Source organism: Phascolarctos cinereus, unplaced genomic scaffold (genome assembly GCF_003287225.1).
Source record: "Phascolarctos cinereus isolate Bilbo 61053 unplaced genomic scaffold, phaCin_HiC Scaffold_7;HRSCAF=346, whole genome shotgun sequence".
In the NCBI taxonomy this organism is placed as follows: Eukaryota; Metazoa; Chordata; class Mammalia; order Diprotodontia; family Phascolarctidae; genus Phascolarctos; species Phascolarctos cinereus.
In genome coordinates, this window is record NW_027556180.1 from 122,345,730 (window position 1) to 122,360,502 (window position 14,773).

The 14,773-nt window shown below is 34.4% G+C and overlaps 1 protein-coding gene across 11 annotated transcripts in view; it reads right to left on the reverse strand.

Annotated features, from left to right (window-relative positions):
• MYCBP2 (MYC binding protein 2) overlaps positions 1-14,773 on the reverse strand; it is a 224,280-nt gene that overhangs the window by 170,581 nt on the left and 38,926 nt on the right. For all 11 annotated transcript variants that reach the window (XM_078147203.1, XM_020973272.2, XM_078147199.1 and 8 more), the window contains 7 exons: positions 13,824-13,941; positions 11,077-11,281; positions 9,586-9,739; positions 6,594-6,769; positions 6,041-6,166; positions 5,824-5,951; positions 4,666-4,757 (listed from right to left, as the gene is read on the reverse strand). In XM_078147203.1, coding sequence (XP_078003329.1) covers positions 4,666-4,757; positions 5,824-5,951; positions 6,041-6,166; positions 6,594-6,769; positions 9,586-9,739; positions 11,077-11,281; positions 13,824-13,941 — 999 coding nt within the window. The remainder of the gene's footprint in view (positions 1-4,665; positions 4,758-5,823; positions 5,952-6,040; positions 6,167-6,593; positions 6,770-9,585; positions 9,740-11,076; positions 11,282-13,823; positions 13,942-14,773) is intronic.

Consider the following 14,773-nt stretch of genomic DNA (forward strand, 5'->3'; position numbering starts at 1 on the left):
CTGCATATCAAATTGAAATTCACAGAACTTCAGAGATGGGAGAGATCTCAGAGCTGTTCAGTCCAAATCATAACTGAATAAGAACCTCTTAAAACATACATAAAAAGAACTCATTCAACTTTGGCTTGAAGATTTCTAGTGAAGGGGAATCTCTCTCTTTCTCTCTTGGCAGCCCATTCAATTCTGAAATAGTTCTAATTTCTAGAAAAAAATTTTTCTTGCATGAAACCTAAATTTGCCTTTTCTAATTCCACTTGCTATGCCAAATTATGCTGTCTGGGGTCAGGCTGAATAAGTTTAATTCTTCCTTCTTATTTAGTCCCCAAAGATAGTGATCATACACACCTACACCACTCCTCCCCAACACACTCACAAGTTTTCTCTTATAGAGACTCAATGTCCCCAGTTCCTTCAGCCAATCTCATGATAAGTACAAGAAGCCCTCCTTCACTTTGTTAAGATTAAGCCCTCCACATGCATCTTTGATCTCATCTAGTCTTATCCTTCTCTAGAAAAATGCTGCCTTATCATTTCCCCTAACTAATCTTTATTCCTTTACTATCCAGTAGTTCTTTCCCTGCTGCCTACAGACATGTCTATGTGTCCCCAAAATCCCGTGATCCAACCATTGTAACATACTAGCTATCACTCTATACTTCACTTCCCTTTCTCAGCTAAACTCTTTGAGAGAACCATGTACTTTAGGTGCCTTCACTTCACTCATTCATTTTTAAACTTCATGTAATCTAGCTTTTGACTTCATTCAATTCAAACTGCTCTCTCCAAAGTTACCAATGATTTCTAACTACCAAAACTAACAACTTTTTTCTCAAAACTTATCCTTCTTGACTTTTCTGAAACTTCTGACATATCACCCTCTTCTGGATATTCTCTCCTCTCTAGGATTTCCTAATTACTTCACTTTCCTGATAATCCTCAGGCTCTGGCTGGACCTTCATCCAGCCAGGACACTTCCACTAGCAGTGGATTTCTTTGGAGGGTCTGCCCTGGCTCTTCTTCTAACAGCAATTCTCAAACTTTTTGGTCTTATGACTCCTTTACACTCTTAAAAATCATTGAGGACCAAAACAATATGAGATGCATGCACACATACACACTTCTACACTTATGTATGAGAGGTAGTATGGAATAATGGATAGAGGCCTGGTCTTAAGAGTCCACAATACAGGGGTTATATCTATTGACATTTATGATATTATAAATAAAAACTGCTAAAATTTTAAAATATTTACTTAATGATTCATTTAAAAATAACAATAAACAAATCCATTACATGCTAATATAAGTAACCTATTTTAATTAGTGAAGAGTGGCATTGTTCTACAATTTTTTTTGCAAATCTCTTTTAATTTCTCTCTAAATGGAGGCAGCTAGATTCTCGTATCTGCTTCTGCATTCAATCTAGAAACTTAGATGTCATCCTCAAGTCCTCACTCTCTCTAACAACCTTCTCCAACCATTTCCAATCTGTTGCCAAAGGCTTGTCAATTTTATCTTCACAGTATCTCTCACTTCCTCTGATAGTGCCACCAGTGTGGTGCAGGCCCTCATCATTACATGCCTTGATTACTGCCTGCAGGTAAGTCTGCCTGCTTCAAGTCTTAACCCCCCCCCCCCCCTTCCATTCCATCTTTCATTTAGTCACCAAAGTGATTTCCCTAAATCACAGGTGTGGCCATGTCACACTTCTATTCAATAAACTCTAGTGGTTCCTTATCACCTCTAGGATACCAAGCATCAAATCCTTTGTTTGGCAGTCAAAACCCTTCATAAGCACCCCTGCCAACCTTTGCAGTCTTCTTACATCTTACATCTTCCCCTCCACATAATCTGTGATCCAGTGACACTGGCCTCCTTGCTATTCTTTGAAGATACCCCATTTCCCCACTCTGAAGCATTTTCACTAGCTGACCCTCATGCCTTCCTCATTTCCCTTTCCTAATTTTCTTGCCTTCCTTCAAATCCTAGCTAAAATCCCATCATCAGGGGCCACTAGGTGGCGCAGTGGATAGAGCCTTGGAGTCAGGAGGACCTGAGTTCAAATCCAACCTCAGACACTTAGACATTTACTAGCTGTGTGACCCTGGGCAAGTCACTAAACCCCATTGCCTAGCCCCCCACCCCCCGCAAAAAATCCTATCTACAGAAACCTTTCCTCATCTCCATTAATTCTAGTGCCTCTACTCTGTTGATTATTTCAAATTTATGTTGTATAGCTTCTTTGCACATAGTTGTTTATATGTCATCTCTCCCATTAGAATGTGAATTACTTAAAACAGGGACTTTCTTTTATCTTTCTTTGTATCCTCAGCACTCAGCAGAGTGTCTGGCACATAGGAGATGCTTAATAAATATTTATTGCTTGAAAACCATCTATTGTGATTTTTTTGGTCATAATATCTGAAGAAAATCGAACCTCACACAGATATGTAACTAGAAAAGTGTGGAGTTTTTAATAGGCAAATATGTCTTAGTATGATTATGAAAATAATTTTGACCTCTCAGATGCTATGAAACAGGCTAAAAGACCCCTTAAGAGTCCTCAGACCACACTTTTGGAAACTGCTGCTCTATATTATCTTGTTTGGTGATCTCCTCATCTCTACACAGATGATTCCCAGACCTACATATCCAGGCCTAATTTCTCTTCTTTCAGTCTCACATCACCAATTGCCTTTTTGAAATCTCAAACTGGGTATAATGTTGGCATTTCAAATTCAACATGGCCAAAATGGAAATCATTATCTTCACTCACAAACCTTACCTTCTTCCCAACTTTCCTGTTACTATGTCCATCTTCCCAGGCACCCAGGCTTGCAACCTCAGTGTCATTCTCAGTGCCTCAAACATACTTTGTCCTTAACATCCAATTTATTGTCAAGTTTTATTCCCTTCTATCTCCTCATACAGCCACCATACTGGTGTACGCTCTCATCACCTCACACATGGACTACCGAAACAGCCTTCTGGCTGTTTCTATATCGTTTAGCTCCTTACTTCAATCCATTTGCCACTCAGATGCTAAAGTGATCACTGTTCCTGGGAGGAGAACAGCAACATTATAAAGAGAATCAATGCAAAAGATTTATGAACTCTAACCAACATTATGACTAATCACAATTCTCAAGGACTCATAATGAATTCACCTCCAGAAGTGATACTCAGTGCACACTATAACATATTTTCTTTTATTTCTTTCTTTTTCTCACTTTTTCCCCTAGGAAAATGGATAATGTGGAAATTTGTTTTGCGTGTCAAAAACACTACAAAACACAAAAAACAAAAAAGAAAGGAAACCTAGCTCATCAAAAAGACACCAGAGTCCTTCCAATCAACCATCTCTCCTGGCTTACTTCACCTGAGACCCAATGTGAGTGGTGGACATACTTCTTGCTCCCCATGGCTATTCTTCACTGTATTTCTACTATCATATTTCAATTTTCTTTGAAGCAAAGAAACCAGAGCACAACCAAAAACCAGAGCTCTTTCTTTACCTGTCTTTATCTTGCCACTAATATTGTTAGTAATATTAGACTTCTGCAGGACAAGATATCTTGCCTGTGCCCCAAGAATTAGGATAATGGATGAGCTTTCAAAAGCACAAGCATGAATCAGGGAGACTTCATAGAAAAACTCTTAGTCATGAAACCCAGGGTGAAAAAATTAGGAATTCTGAAGTTCTGAACCACTCTGAAGGGTAGACACATAGATCTTATTAAAACTAAATCTTCTAGTGTTGAATAAAATCTATTTGGGAACCAAATGATTCCGGGAGCTCCCTGACAAGTTCTAACCAGATTTGGTCCCATGGAGCTGGTTTTTATCCTAATCTGCAGTACTAGTATAGTCAAATAAGTCTTCAAAAGTAGTTTAAGGTATGGCCCAACATGGCTTCTTGAGTGGCTGTGCCTAATAGAGAAGAAGGAAAGAAACAAGTATTTATTGAGTGTCTACTATGTGTCAGGTGTGGTGCCTTACAAATACTATCTCATTTATCCTCAAAACAATCTTGTAAGGTAGGAACTATTATGATCTCCATTTTACAGTTCAGGAAACTGAGGCAGAAGAAGAGTAAGTGAATTGCTCAGGATCACACAAATAATGAGTGTCTCAGGCCAGATCTGACTTAGGTCTTCCTGGCTCCAGTCTCAGCATTCTATCCATTGCACCACCTAGCTATAATTGTTCAGGCAATTTGGTCACAGAACAACTCTCTGATCCAATCTTCTTCAATGTGCTATCATTAATTTCTAATGAGGTAAAAAAAAATTCCACAGGAGATTGTCCTCCTATAGTAAACAAATACATAACTATCTCTTATATTTAATTTTTAAAAATGTATTTTATTTTGTGTAACAAATATAATGTAAAGAAGAGATTAATTTTCATTTACTTTTGATACATTAGTTAAAACAGAATTTAATTGAATGACTGTTTAAAATCTCTATTTTCTTCCTGAAATATGTGAGTGAAATACACTAATTTTAAACTTTCTGTTCAAAATGTTAAGCTTAAATATTTAGTACAAAATTAAAATGTTTATAAAGTTTAAAAAGTATAAAAAGTTTAAAAGTATAAAAATAGAGCTTATTAATCTCACTCCATAATTTATAAGTAGTTACAAAGACAAGAAAAAACATTTACCTAGCAGCACAGTCATATGCCAAGACATCAGTCTCTGCAAGAAGGTCACCATCAGTTTCATGATCTCCTCCATCTGGACCCAATTCAAATAACTAAGGGAAGGAAGAAATGTTGATTTTTACCTCAGCAGTCAATCACTTGTATTTCGATTTTTGTTATTTATTTGCAGAAAATTCTTAATATGTTAAGCACTATGAAGGTAAAAATAAAGTAGAACCTATTCTCTAGAAGTTTTCATTTAAAATGAACAAGGTAACATGTAAAAATACCACATATTTTAAAAAACTGAATTTTTCTGATTTTTCAATTTTCATTTTTCTTATAAGGAAGAAGACTTGAAAGTCCTTATATGTGGGTAGAGTTTTTTTTTTTGTTGAACAACAGTATTTGAAGGAGGTGAGGATCTTTTCCTAAACTATTCCATCTTGGAGTGTTTCCAAATGGGATAAAATCTAAGGAAATAATTTCATTGCAAAAACAAAACAGCATGATTAAAAAGTAATAGGCAATTAATTGTTCAAAACATAGTATGGAAGGAGATAGAAATGGGAGTGAGAAAAAAGCTTACAAAGAGGCATGGGGCAAAGAGAAGTGAACTAGAGGCTAGAAAAATATTTTCCTGAGCATATATGGTAAGGTGGCAAATAGGAAAAGAGGTCACAATGATAACAACATAAGTAGTCTAGAAAAACAATTTTAGAATTAAAGTGAAGAGGCTGAACTTGACCTTAAGAGAGGATTAATTAGTGAAAAAACTTTTGAAGTGGAAAATAATATGAAAAGTGACCTTATATCTATGAATTATAGGGAGGTAACCACAAGTAGATTGTTTAGAAGAAATATTTTTAAGGATTTCCTCAAATATAAAAGCAGCACAATACAGTCTAATGATGGTATGGCTAGAAAACAACAGGTAACAGTTTACTGAGTTACAGTATAACAAAGAGAAATAAGTTCTCTCATGTAACTTAGAAGACAAGAGGATAAAGCTGGAAACAAGTAGCTATAATAACAGACTAAGAATGTCTTTATAGACAGTATGGTCAGGAATGCTGGTTTCACAAAATAGGTTTTTTCATCACTTTTACAGGATAGCAGTAACTAGGTCAAAATCCACATTTGTTTAACACAAATGAAAAGGATAATACAATAGTTTACCTTTATTTTAGCAGTATATTCTCCTCTACCTCCAAAAAGACCAAGACCACCAAGTAAAATATCAGTGTCAGCACTGAAACGAATTGCTTCAACTGAATGAGCAGAGTAACCCCAGCCTCCTCCATGACCTAAAGAGCATAAATGATTTAAATGTTTAGTAATAATATTTCATATTTACAGAGAAATTTCACTTTTCATCAAACATAAATGTACATACTTTCAAACCTGTTCACCACACTGTAATCTTCCTTGGAATAAACTTTCATTACTGCTTGAGTCTCTTCCTCTATACTTGCTACACCCATTTTTAAATCTTGCATGGCTGCCAATGTATCAAGGCAACCTGAAACAAAATGAAGATAATAATATTTAAGCTCTGTAAAAAGAAATTCTTAGCAAGACTGACACTATATAACCTAAAACAAATCAAGAAAAGTAAAATACACTAACTGTGTGCAAAACTGACCTGTTCAAGTTTTAATGGTTCAACAGGAGGGCTACTCAAAAGAAGTCAAAATCTACCTCTGCTTAAGACAACACAGTTAGGGAACTCTCTTAACGCTGACTTACTATAAGCTACAATTTACATGTGTCTTTCTTCTTTACAGAGAAATTTATTGAAGGAGGAATTCTACCAGTCTTACAGTGGTACCTAGTTCAGTGCTTTTTAACAAAAAAGAACATAAACTATATTATCTCCATACGCTCAGAAAATAAAAGAGAGTAGCTAAAGAAATTTAACTGAGTGCCAGTCACAAAGCCCTACTCACCAAGGATGTGCAAAGCCGCATGAGACCTAGTTGTAAGAGCTCTTGATCCTGTGGGCAAAGCAAGTTCAGGGCTCAGTATACTACATCTTGACTGCATGTCTGGTGCAGAAGGAAGAAGCCTGGAGTCAGCAACTACAGCATTGTAGCACCACAATTCTCTAGCATTTGGTCGAAATCTGAAAAACAAAAACAATAATTAAAGCATTTTAGAAATTATTTAGCTTACATAAAATATATAAAACATGTAACATAAAAAACATGTAATACATAAGTTGAATATGTACCAGAGATGTTATAAGGATTAGAGTTATGCAAAATGCTTTTCAAAACTAGATGTTATCTATGATTATTAATAATAAGAACTTGAAACATGTAAAGAAAAAATATAATTTGGTGGAAGGTCACAAAGGGAGCCTGTGGAGGAAACTGCAATGCATTGGTTTAAAAAAATGTATATTAATTTATGCGTTGGTTTGTTTTTAAATTGTTGAAAACAGTTTTTTAAAACACTATTATATAGCCAAAAGAACACTGAATTTCCAGGAGATGTGGGTTCTATCCCCGGCTGTGTTTATATCTGTGTGACCTTACTAAATCACTTCTCATACTTGGATCTCAGTTTCTTCATCTGTAATAATGAAGAAATTAGACTAGAAAATCTTTAACATCTATAGAAAAGCATTCTGTGTAACTATGATCCTCATAACAAAACTGTTTATATAGAATCCTATCTCTGTATCACTTTACTAATGTGGTTACCTTAAATAATCAAAGAATCTACCAAAGCACAAATTACCTCCACAACATCAATGACACCTCTTGTCCAGATTGCTGAAATACCACCAGTAATAGGGAACTCACTACCTACTAAGGTAGCCAGCCTATTCCATCTTTGGATAATGAAAATTCTTTCTTAAATAGCAATAATCTCTCCCTATAATTTTTACCTACTGATCCAATTTTTCCTCTGGGGCTAAACAAATACGAATCCTATTAAAACCTGGTTTGACTGTTTGATGAAAGACGATCTCCTCTCCTGAATCTTTTTTTTCCCTACAGGCTCAATGCCCCTCATTCCTTAAATTAGCAATTCTGAAAGTATGGTCCACAGAGACTATTTCTGAGAATCTGCAAGGTCAAAACTATTCTCATAATTAAAATGTTTTAATTTCTAATATGATAAATATTGATAGATATAACCCATATAAACAAAATCTTTTTAGGTACAGAAATTTTAGGAATGTAAAGGGGGCATAAAAAGGGGGTACATTTAGAAGACCAAAAAGTCTGAGAACAGCTACCATGATCCTCATGACACAATTTTAAGTAACAAAGACCTGAAAACAAGTGATTTACTTAGTTGAACATTATAGCAGGGATCTCATCTTCTTTGTTCTGGAATTATACTCCTATCAATGTGGCCTAAAATTTCATTAGCTCTGACAGTTTTGCTTTGTATTATGCTTCCAGATTCATAAAGCTCTGAGGTCTTTCTTGTTCTTACATGGTCTATTTCTAGTCATATTTCTCTCATCCTATACTTTCCAGGGGTGAATTTTTGCATGTCAGTGCTAAAAAAAAAAAGTACATATGTACATCAGTCTTTATTAAATTTTCCTTTGTTAAACATATTTCTACATTCTAGACTATTGAGAACTTTTTAAATGTTGATTCTACTCGCTAATATATTAGCCATCCCTTGCAGCTTTGTAGTATATGCAAATTTAGAGTACAAGCCAACCATTCTTAATGCAAGTGACTGATAAAAATGTGTGAAAGAACAAGTTCATAGAGAATCTCACAGTATTACTCACATTGTCTGACATCTATACCCTGAGTCAGGTGTTTCAACCATTTCAAAATCCACATCATCATCATCATCATCATCATTATTATTATTCTACTCTCATCTTCATTTTCTCCACAGGTTTTTTTTTGGGGGGAGGGCTAGAGGTGGGGAGACAATCATGATTAAGTGACTTGCCCAAGGTCACATAGCTAGTAAATGTCTGAGGCTGGATTTGAACTCAGGTCCTCCTGACTCCAGGGCCAATACTCTATCTACTGTTTCACCTAGCTGCCCCCTCTACAGGTCTTTCTAAGAGATTTTGCTTTTCCAAAATTTTAATTAAGCTCCTACATGGCAGTACTCAATTCCCAACGTACACTTCTCTAAGAGGTCACTGCAATATCTACTTGATGACAGAAGATCATAATAGGCTGAAGTTACATAAAACTATGTACCTTGAACAAGAAAAGGAATTATTGAAAGCCTAAAAATTATAAATGATATTATTTTCAAAAACAGAATTAAATGCCACAGTTAACTGCCAAATATCATAAAAGATGATTACAGTTAGTAGTGAAAAAACCAAAATGTTCATATTATTTTTATCTTTTCCTAGTAAGTCTTCATATTAAATTGATTAAAAATCACTAGGAAAAATTAATTAACAATAATTTATTAAGTCAACCCTGTTCCAGGTGCTAGGGACATACCAAGTAGCCTAGTCTGCCCTGCAGGAATTTACATGTTACCGAGGGGAAGAAAACATGTGCACAGAGAAGTAAATGCAGGATTTATACAAAAACACAACGAATTTGGGATAAGGGTACTAATTGCCTTCAGTAAGCAGGAAAAGCCTCCTAAGTAGCTGGGCCTTAAATAGGACAAAAGGTTACAAGAAACAGAGGTGAGGAAGCAGAACATTTCAGGCTTGGGAAATGGACTGTGCATAGACATGGAAATGGTTGGTAGAATCTTGTGAATAGACAGTAAATAGGCCAGTTTAGAAGGAAGATAGAGTGAAAGAAGGATAATGAAGTATAATTAGCCTTGAAGCCAGACTGTGAAAGGCTTTAAATGCAAATGAGAAGAATTTGCACTTTAAATTTGTAGCAACAGGAAAAACCTAATTGAGAAACAGAATGAAGATTTTCTAATAAAATGCATATTAAGTATAGTGATTTATAAACATAGGAAGCAACTTACCTCCAAATAACATCATAAACAGGATCAAGACATACACCAAACCCTTGCAGATCCTCCTGCTCAGAATCATTAAATGTCTTACAACTTCCATCCACTTTATTTATCAGGAGACATTTAAATGGAGGAGGTTCTGATATAGAAGCAGGTATTAAGCCTTGAAAAAGGGGAAAAAAATCATCTTAAACAGAGGGTAAATCTAAGACAAATGCTAGCAGAATCAAATGATAAATAGTACTCCAATCAAAACAAAAATAAAAAAGCATCCCCAACTCATGACTCCTTCCCAGTTATATAACTACAAAGAACAGATACGTGGCTGAATTCTTTGGCCTCCCTGTGTTACACAGAGCTCCTTTCATGGCTTTTGTAACATTCTCCTCTGTTGGTTCTCTTGATTATTTCTCTATATTTTCATCCTTGTCAATCTCACTGACAAATATCTTCAAACATTGCCTCTGCAAATAACTCAATTAACTTCAATCTTTCTCATGGCTCCAATATCTCATTTGGAACTCCCCTGAAGAGTCTGCCAATGTCTTGAATTCAACATATTCAGAATAGTACTTACCACTCTTTCCCCAACACCTGCCACTCTTATTATTTCTCCACTTATCTTGATGACACTACAGTTTTTTCTCCCAGGCTTTTATACTCTTACAACTCAGATTTATATTTGAGTATTCTTATTTCTTGACCTACTGTGCTCCCAAATTAAACCAATTTTGCTTTCTAAATATTTCTAACATTTATCCTTTTTCCATTTACCTCTACTGCCACCACCTTGTTCAAGCTCTAGTTAGCTCCCACATGGATTGTTGTAAGTGCTAACTGGTTTCACCTCTCTCCAATTTATCTTACATATTGTTTTAAAAGTATTTTCCTAATGTACATGTCTGAATCATTCCCTTATCCCAGTGGTCCCCTACTGCCTATACGATAAAATGCAAACCATTTATCTTGGCATTAAAGCCCCTATTGGCTTATGGTATTATGACCACATGAATACAGATTTTTAGTAGTAATATAATCTGTTAAATATTAACTTAATAGTCACTTAATTGTGACTCTAAAAAGGCCAATTAAGCAAATATTTATTCCTTCATATGTACAGTTAAACACTATACACAGAATCCATGCATTCTGATATATAATCTACTTACTACAAGGGAAATAGTAACCCAACTTTCAAATAATCTTTCTACAGAGCTCAAATAGCCTTTTATGTTTTAAGTATGTATAGGCTACCTTATAGAATACTGTAGTCTGGATTTCTCACCCTCTCATCTTTCCATTTCATCTATATCTTAGCAACCTCCTCTCATTCCCTTCCATCTAACAAACAAGCAGAGAAGTCAGAGGACAATTTGTCTATAATCTATACTCGCCTCAATTTCTTCATTCTTACTCTTACCTTTCAAGTAGAATGTAAAATCTTTTACAGTGTTGACCATATATACCAAGAGATCTAATTTTTTTGGCTATTTATTTTACCTATTATGTGTCTGCTGGCAAAAATCTCTGACGTAGCAAGTACATGGGAGTTTATAAGTGCTTCATCAATGCGCAAGAAAGTTTGGTCCCCGCTTGCTCCAATCCAAGTAGCCTTGCGTCCATATTTTGATCCAATATTGGGCATGGAAGCAGGTTTTGCATTCCAGTAAGGCATATCCAAAATTGGTCTGCCAAGTTGTCCTTTCTAAACAGTATGGAAAACAGCAATAACATTAAGTAGAACAAAACATAACAAGAGCACAGCCCATAATGTCAACAAGAGGGAAGATGTCAAAATAAAACATTTATATGGTATAACATATGTGTGTGTATATGTATGTGTGTGTATATATATATATATATATATTATATATATATATATATATATATATATACACACACACACACACACACACACACACATATATGAAACAAAATATAACATCCATGATGAAATAAGTTCTTGATCACTTATATGTGCTTTGAATTCAAGTTTTCATGAAATTTCATATAAAGTTTAATCTTTACTTTTATGAAAACAGATACTCTCAAAACTAGACCCAAATGAGAACAAATCTCAGCAAGAAATTTTTAAAAAACGCTGCTTCCAAAAATAAGCCACAAATATTTTTCAGAGCAAAAAGCTTAACATATTCATCTTAAAATAACTTGTATTCATTTATTTGCTCTTTTAGTAAATAATACTACATTCCAAGGAGATCATTTCAACAAGATGCCATTAGAACACTGAGAAGTAAGTTGTGATTATGAAGAAAAGACCAGAAATTGTATATTATATAAACCTATTAACACATTAAAAACAAGTAATATAATTCATATACTGAAAATAAAACTTATGAACAATAAGTATTTACAGTGAATGTAGCAAAATAGATTATTTCATTTACATTTCTATATAAAAATAATCAATGTTTGTTTTAAGCAACTTTTGTTAAAATAAAAAAAGGAATGATGGCTACAAGGTAATCCAAAACAATTCTTTTTTCTCTTTTATTTTAATCCTTGTTATCGACACCTTTTGTTTACTTCATCATTGTTCCCTATCTCACCACCAGATTGAATTCTCCTCTGTGAAAAAGGACCCTTAAAAACATCTGATACAGAGAAAATGCATATAACATTCTGTCCTACTATCCTCCCCCCAACTCTGCTCTGAGGAAGGATGTATGTAACACAGGAAATTTTTAAAAATGTCACATCACCCTTACTTACATATTTATTCACATTCACAATTTAGTTATGCTTCTATTTTAGGGATGAAAAAAAAGTACTTTACAAGTATGACATGGAATCAGGACAACAGAAGGTTAAAGTTGAAAAAGTATTAAATAATACCTGTCTACTTAGCCAGGAGCTAGAATAGGTTAGAGAAGTAGGAAGTTAGCAAGTATGTTCTTTCCCAACTTAAAATGTTGATTTCTCCCTATTCCTTGCCACTCCCTTACACAGAAGTTATCACTGTAGCATACATGCAGAATATCATAATCTCAGCAGACCTGTACAGCTACTGGATACAAAGAAAAGTAAGCAAGATAACCTGCCACAAGGTTGGTCAAGCAATGTTATAAGGGATTAATTCCTTGCTGTGTATCTGCTGCACCTGTCAAGCCTGAAGGACAAAAGAATAAAAGACCAGAAGAGTGGCTTGGTAATCCATCTATCCCTGGTTCTCTTCTGTTCCATGGGAAGGAATAACAACCAGGTGTTCAGAGAAACAGTAAGAACATTCAAGATTTACTCAAATAATGAATAGATTCACATAATATACAACATTTTTTCTGTTTTTCAAATCAAATTTATTTTTTAAATTGTTATTTCTAAAAATTTTGCATTCCTAATTCTCAACCCCTTCTCTGGCCCCTCCACCACCCAATGACAAGGCAAGCATATATAACCCTATTTTTAAAGTGGCAAAAATCAGCATAAAAGTTAATCACTGAGTAAAATGTATATCACTTTGAAATGCAGTGTGTTTTTTGTGGACTTTTTACCAAGCTATATATGTTTTTATTAAGCTAGTAAATTTATTTTCATTCCCTGTATACCAGTCAAATGATGGCAAAGATTCACATTTTGATTCTACCTACACTCACAAAGTAGATTAGAGTTACTGGATAACTGAGGGTTAATTGAAATAATCTCTCTTTCTCATTTGGTGATTGTTGAGATGATAAAACAGTTAGACAGTTCTGAATAGCCATTTTGGTCATGACCACAATACAGGCTCAGAAGGAACAGTATCATTATACAATGCTTTCTTATGTTTCTTCCCCCAAATTTTAACCCTCAACAGGCAAATTTAAAATGTTTGCAAATGTCTCAAATTTTGGCAAAAACAAAACAAAACACAAAAAACCCCACAAAGTAACCCACCTTTAAATATTCATAATATTCCAGTTTTTAATACAATCTATCAGTGTGTCAACTTTTTTTTCTTAAAAAAATATTTTTATGGCTATAAAAGTATACATAAAATTGGTAAAATACCTTTTATTTGAAAGGCATAAGAGTTACCAGTTTGCCTAAAGGGCTGTGAGCTACAATAAACATTTCTAACTGTAATAACCAATACTGATACACTGAGGTAGTAATATTTTCACTTAGAAAAAATATTAATGGGTATATGTACACAAAACATGTTATTCTTGTACCATACAATGGAGATAGAAATCCAAATAATTTAAAGATACAATGAATTATTAAAATAAAGTCTGAAAACTCCTTACAGAGAAACTTCCAAATGTGAAGACTTGTCCATCCATTAAAAGTATTGCTGTATGGTTACTGCCTGCAGTGACTTGTGTACTAGGCCCTGGCAAAGCTTGTACTAGAGTAGGACATCCCCTAAATTTAAAAATAAAGCATAAAAAAATTAGAATTAATTTTTAGCAACCTCTAATAAAAATCACTTTATTAAATTAAGAACATTAAATGGAGTAAGGGTGAAAAAAAACATGGCAAAGGTACTACAAACATTTACAATATTTATGATTCTAATGAAACAAAATGGACATCAGATGAGGGTTTTTTTTGGGGGGGAAGTGGGGAGGGAGGAAATCAGAGTTAAGTGATTTGCCCAGGGTCACACAGCTAGTAAGCGTCTGAGGTGGATATGAACTCAGGTCCTCCTGACTCCAGGGCTGGTGCTCTGTCTACTGAGCCACCTACGTGCCCTGAAGATTTTTAAATAGAGCTTAAATTAGATGATTAACCTTAAATTATCCAAAAGGGTCAGTGATATGCCCTTATTTTATAACTGGAAAATCCATTTACAGAATTAATCAATACTATGAAGAGACATAACAATTATTCAAGTTCTTCTATGATCCTTTCTCTGTTAAATAATTACATTGTAATTTTAAATTTCAAAATCTTTTCCAAAATATAAGATGGCATTACTCTACTGCTTTGTATTGGTTAAAAAATGAACATCACACAATGAGGAAGTCTTGCTTCCAAGATACTACACAGTGATCTTGCAAACAATTAAATTCCTTTTTACATATTTAAGTCAAAATACGAGCAAAATCCACTTAGAGATTTCTCAGCTCTTTAACCTAATAAGCTAATTTACTTAAATGACATGTAAACTAAAGAAATATGAAAAGGTTTTAAAGATTCAAAAGGGTTTGATGATCATTTTTGCTTCTTATTCTAGCATTATCATGGTTATAAA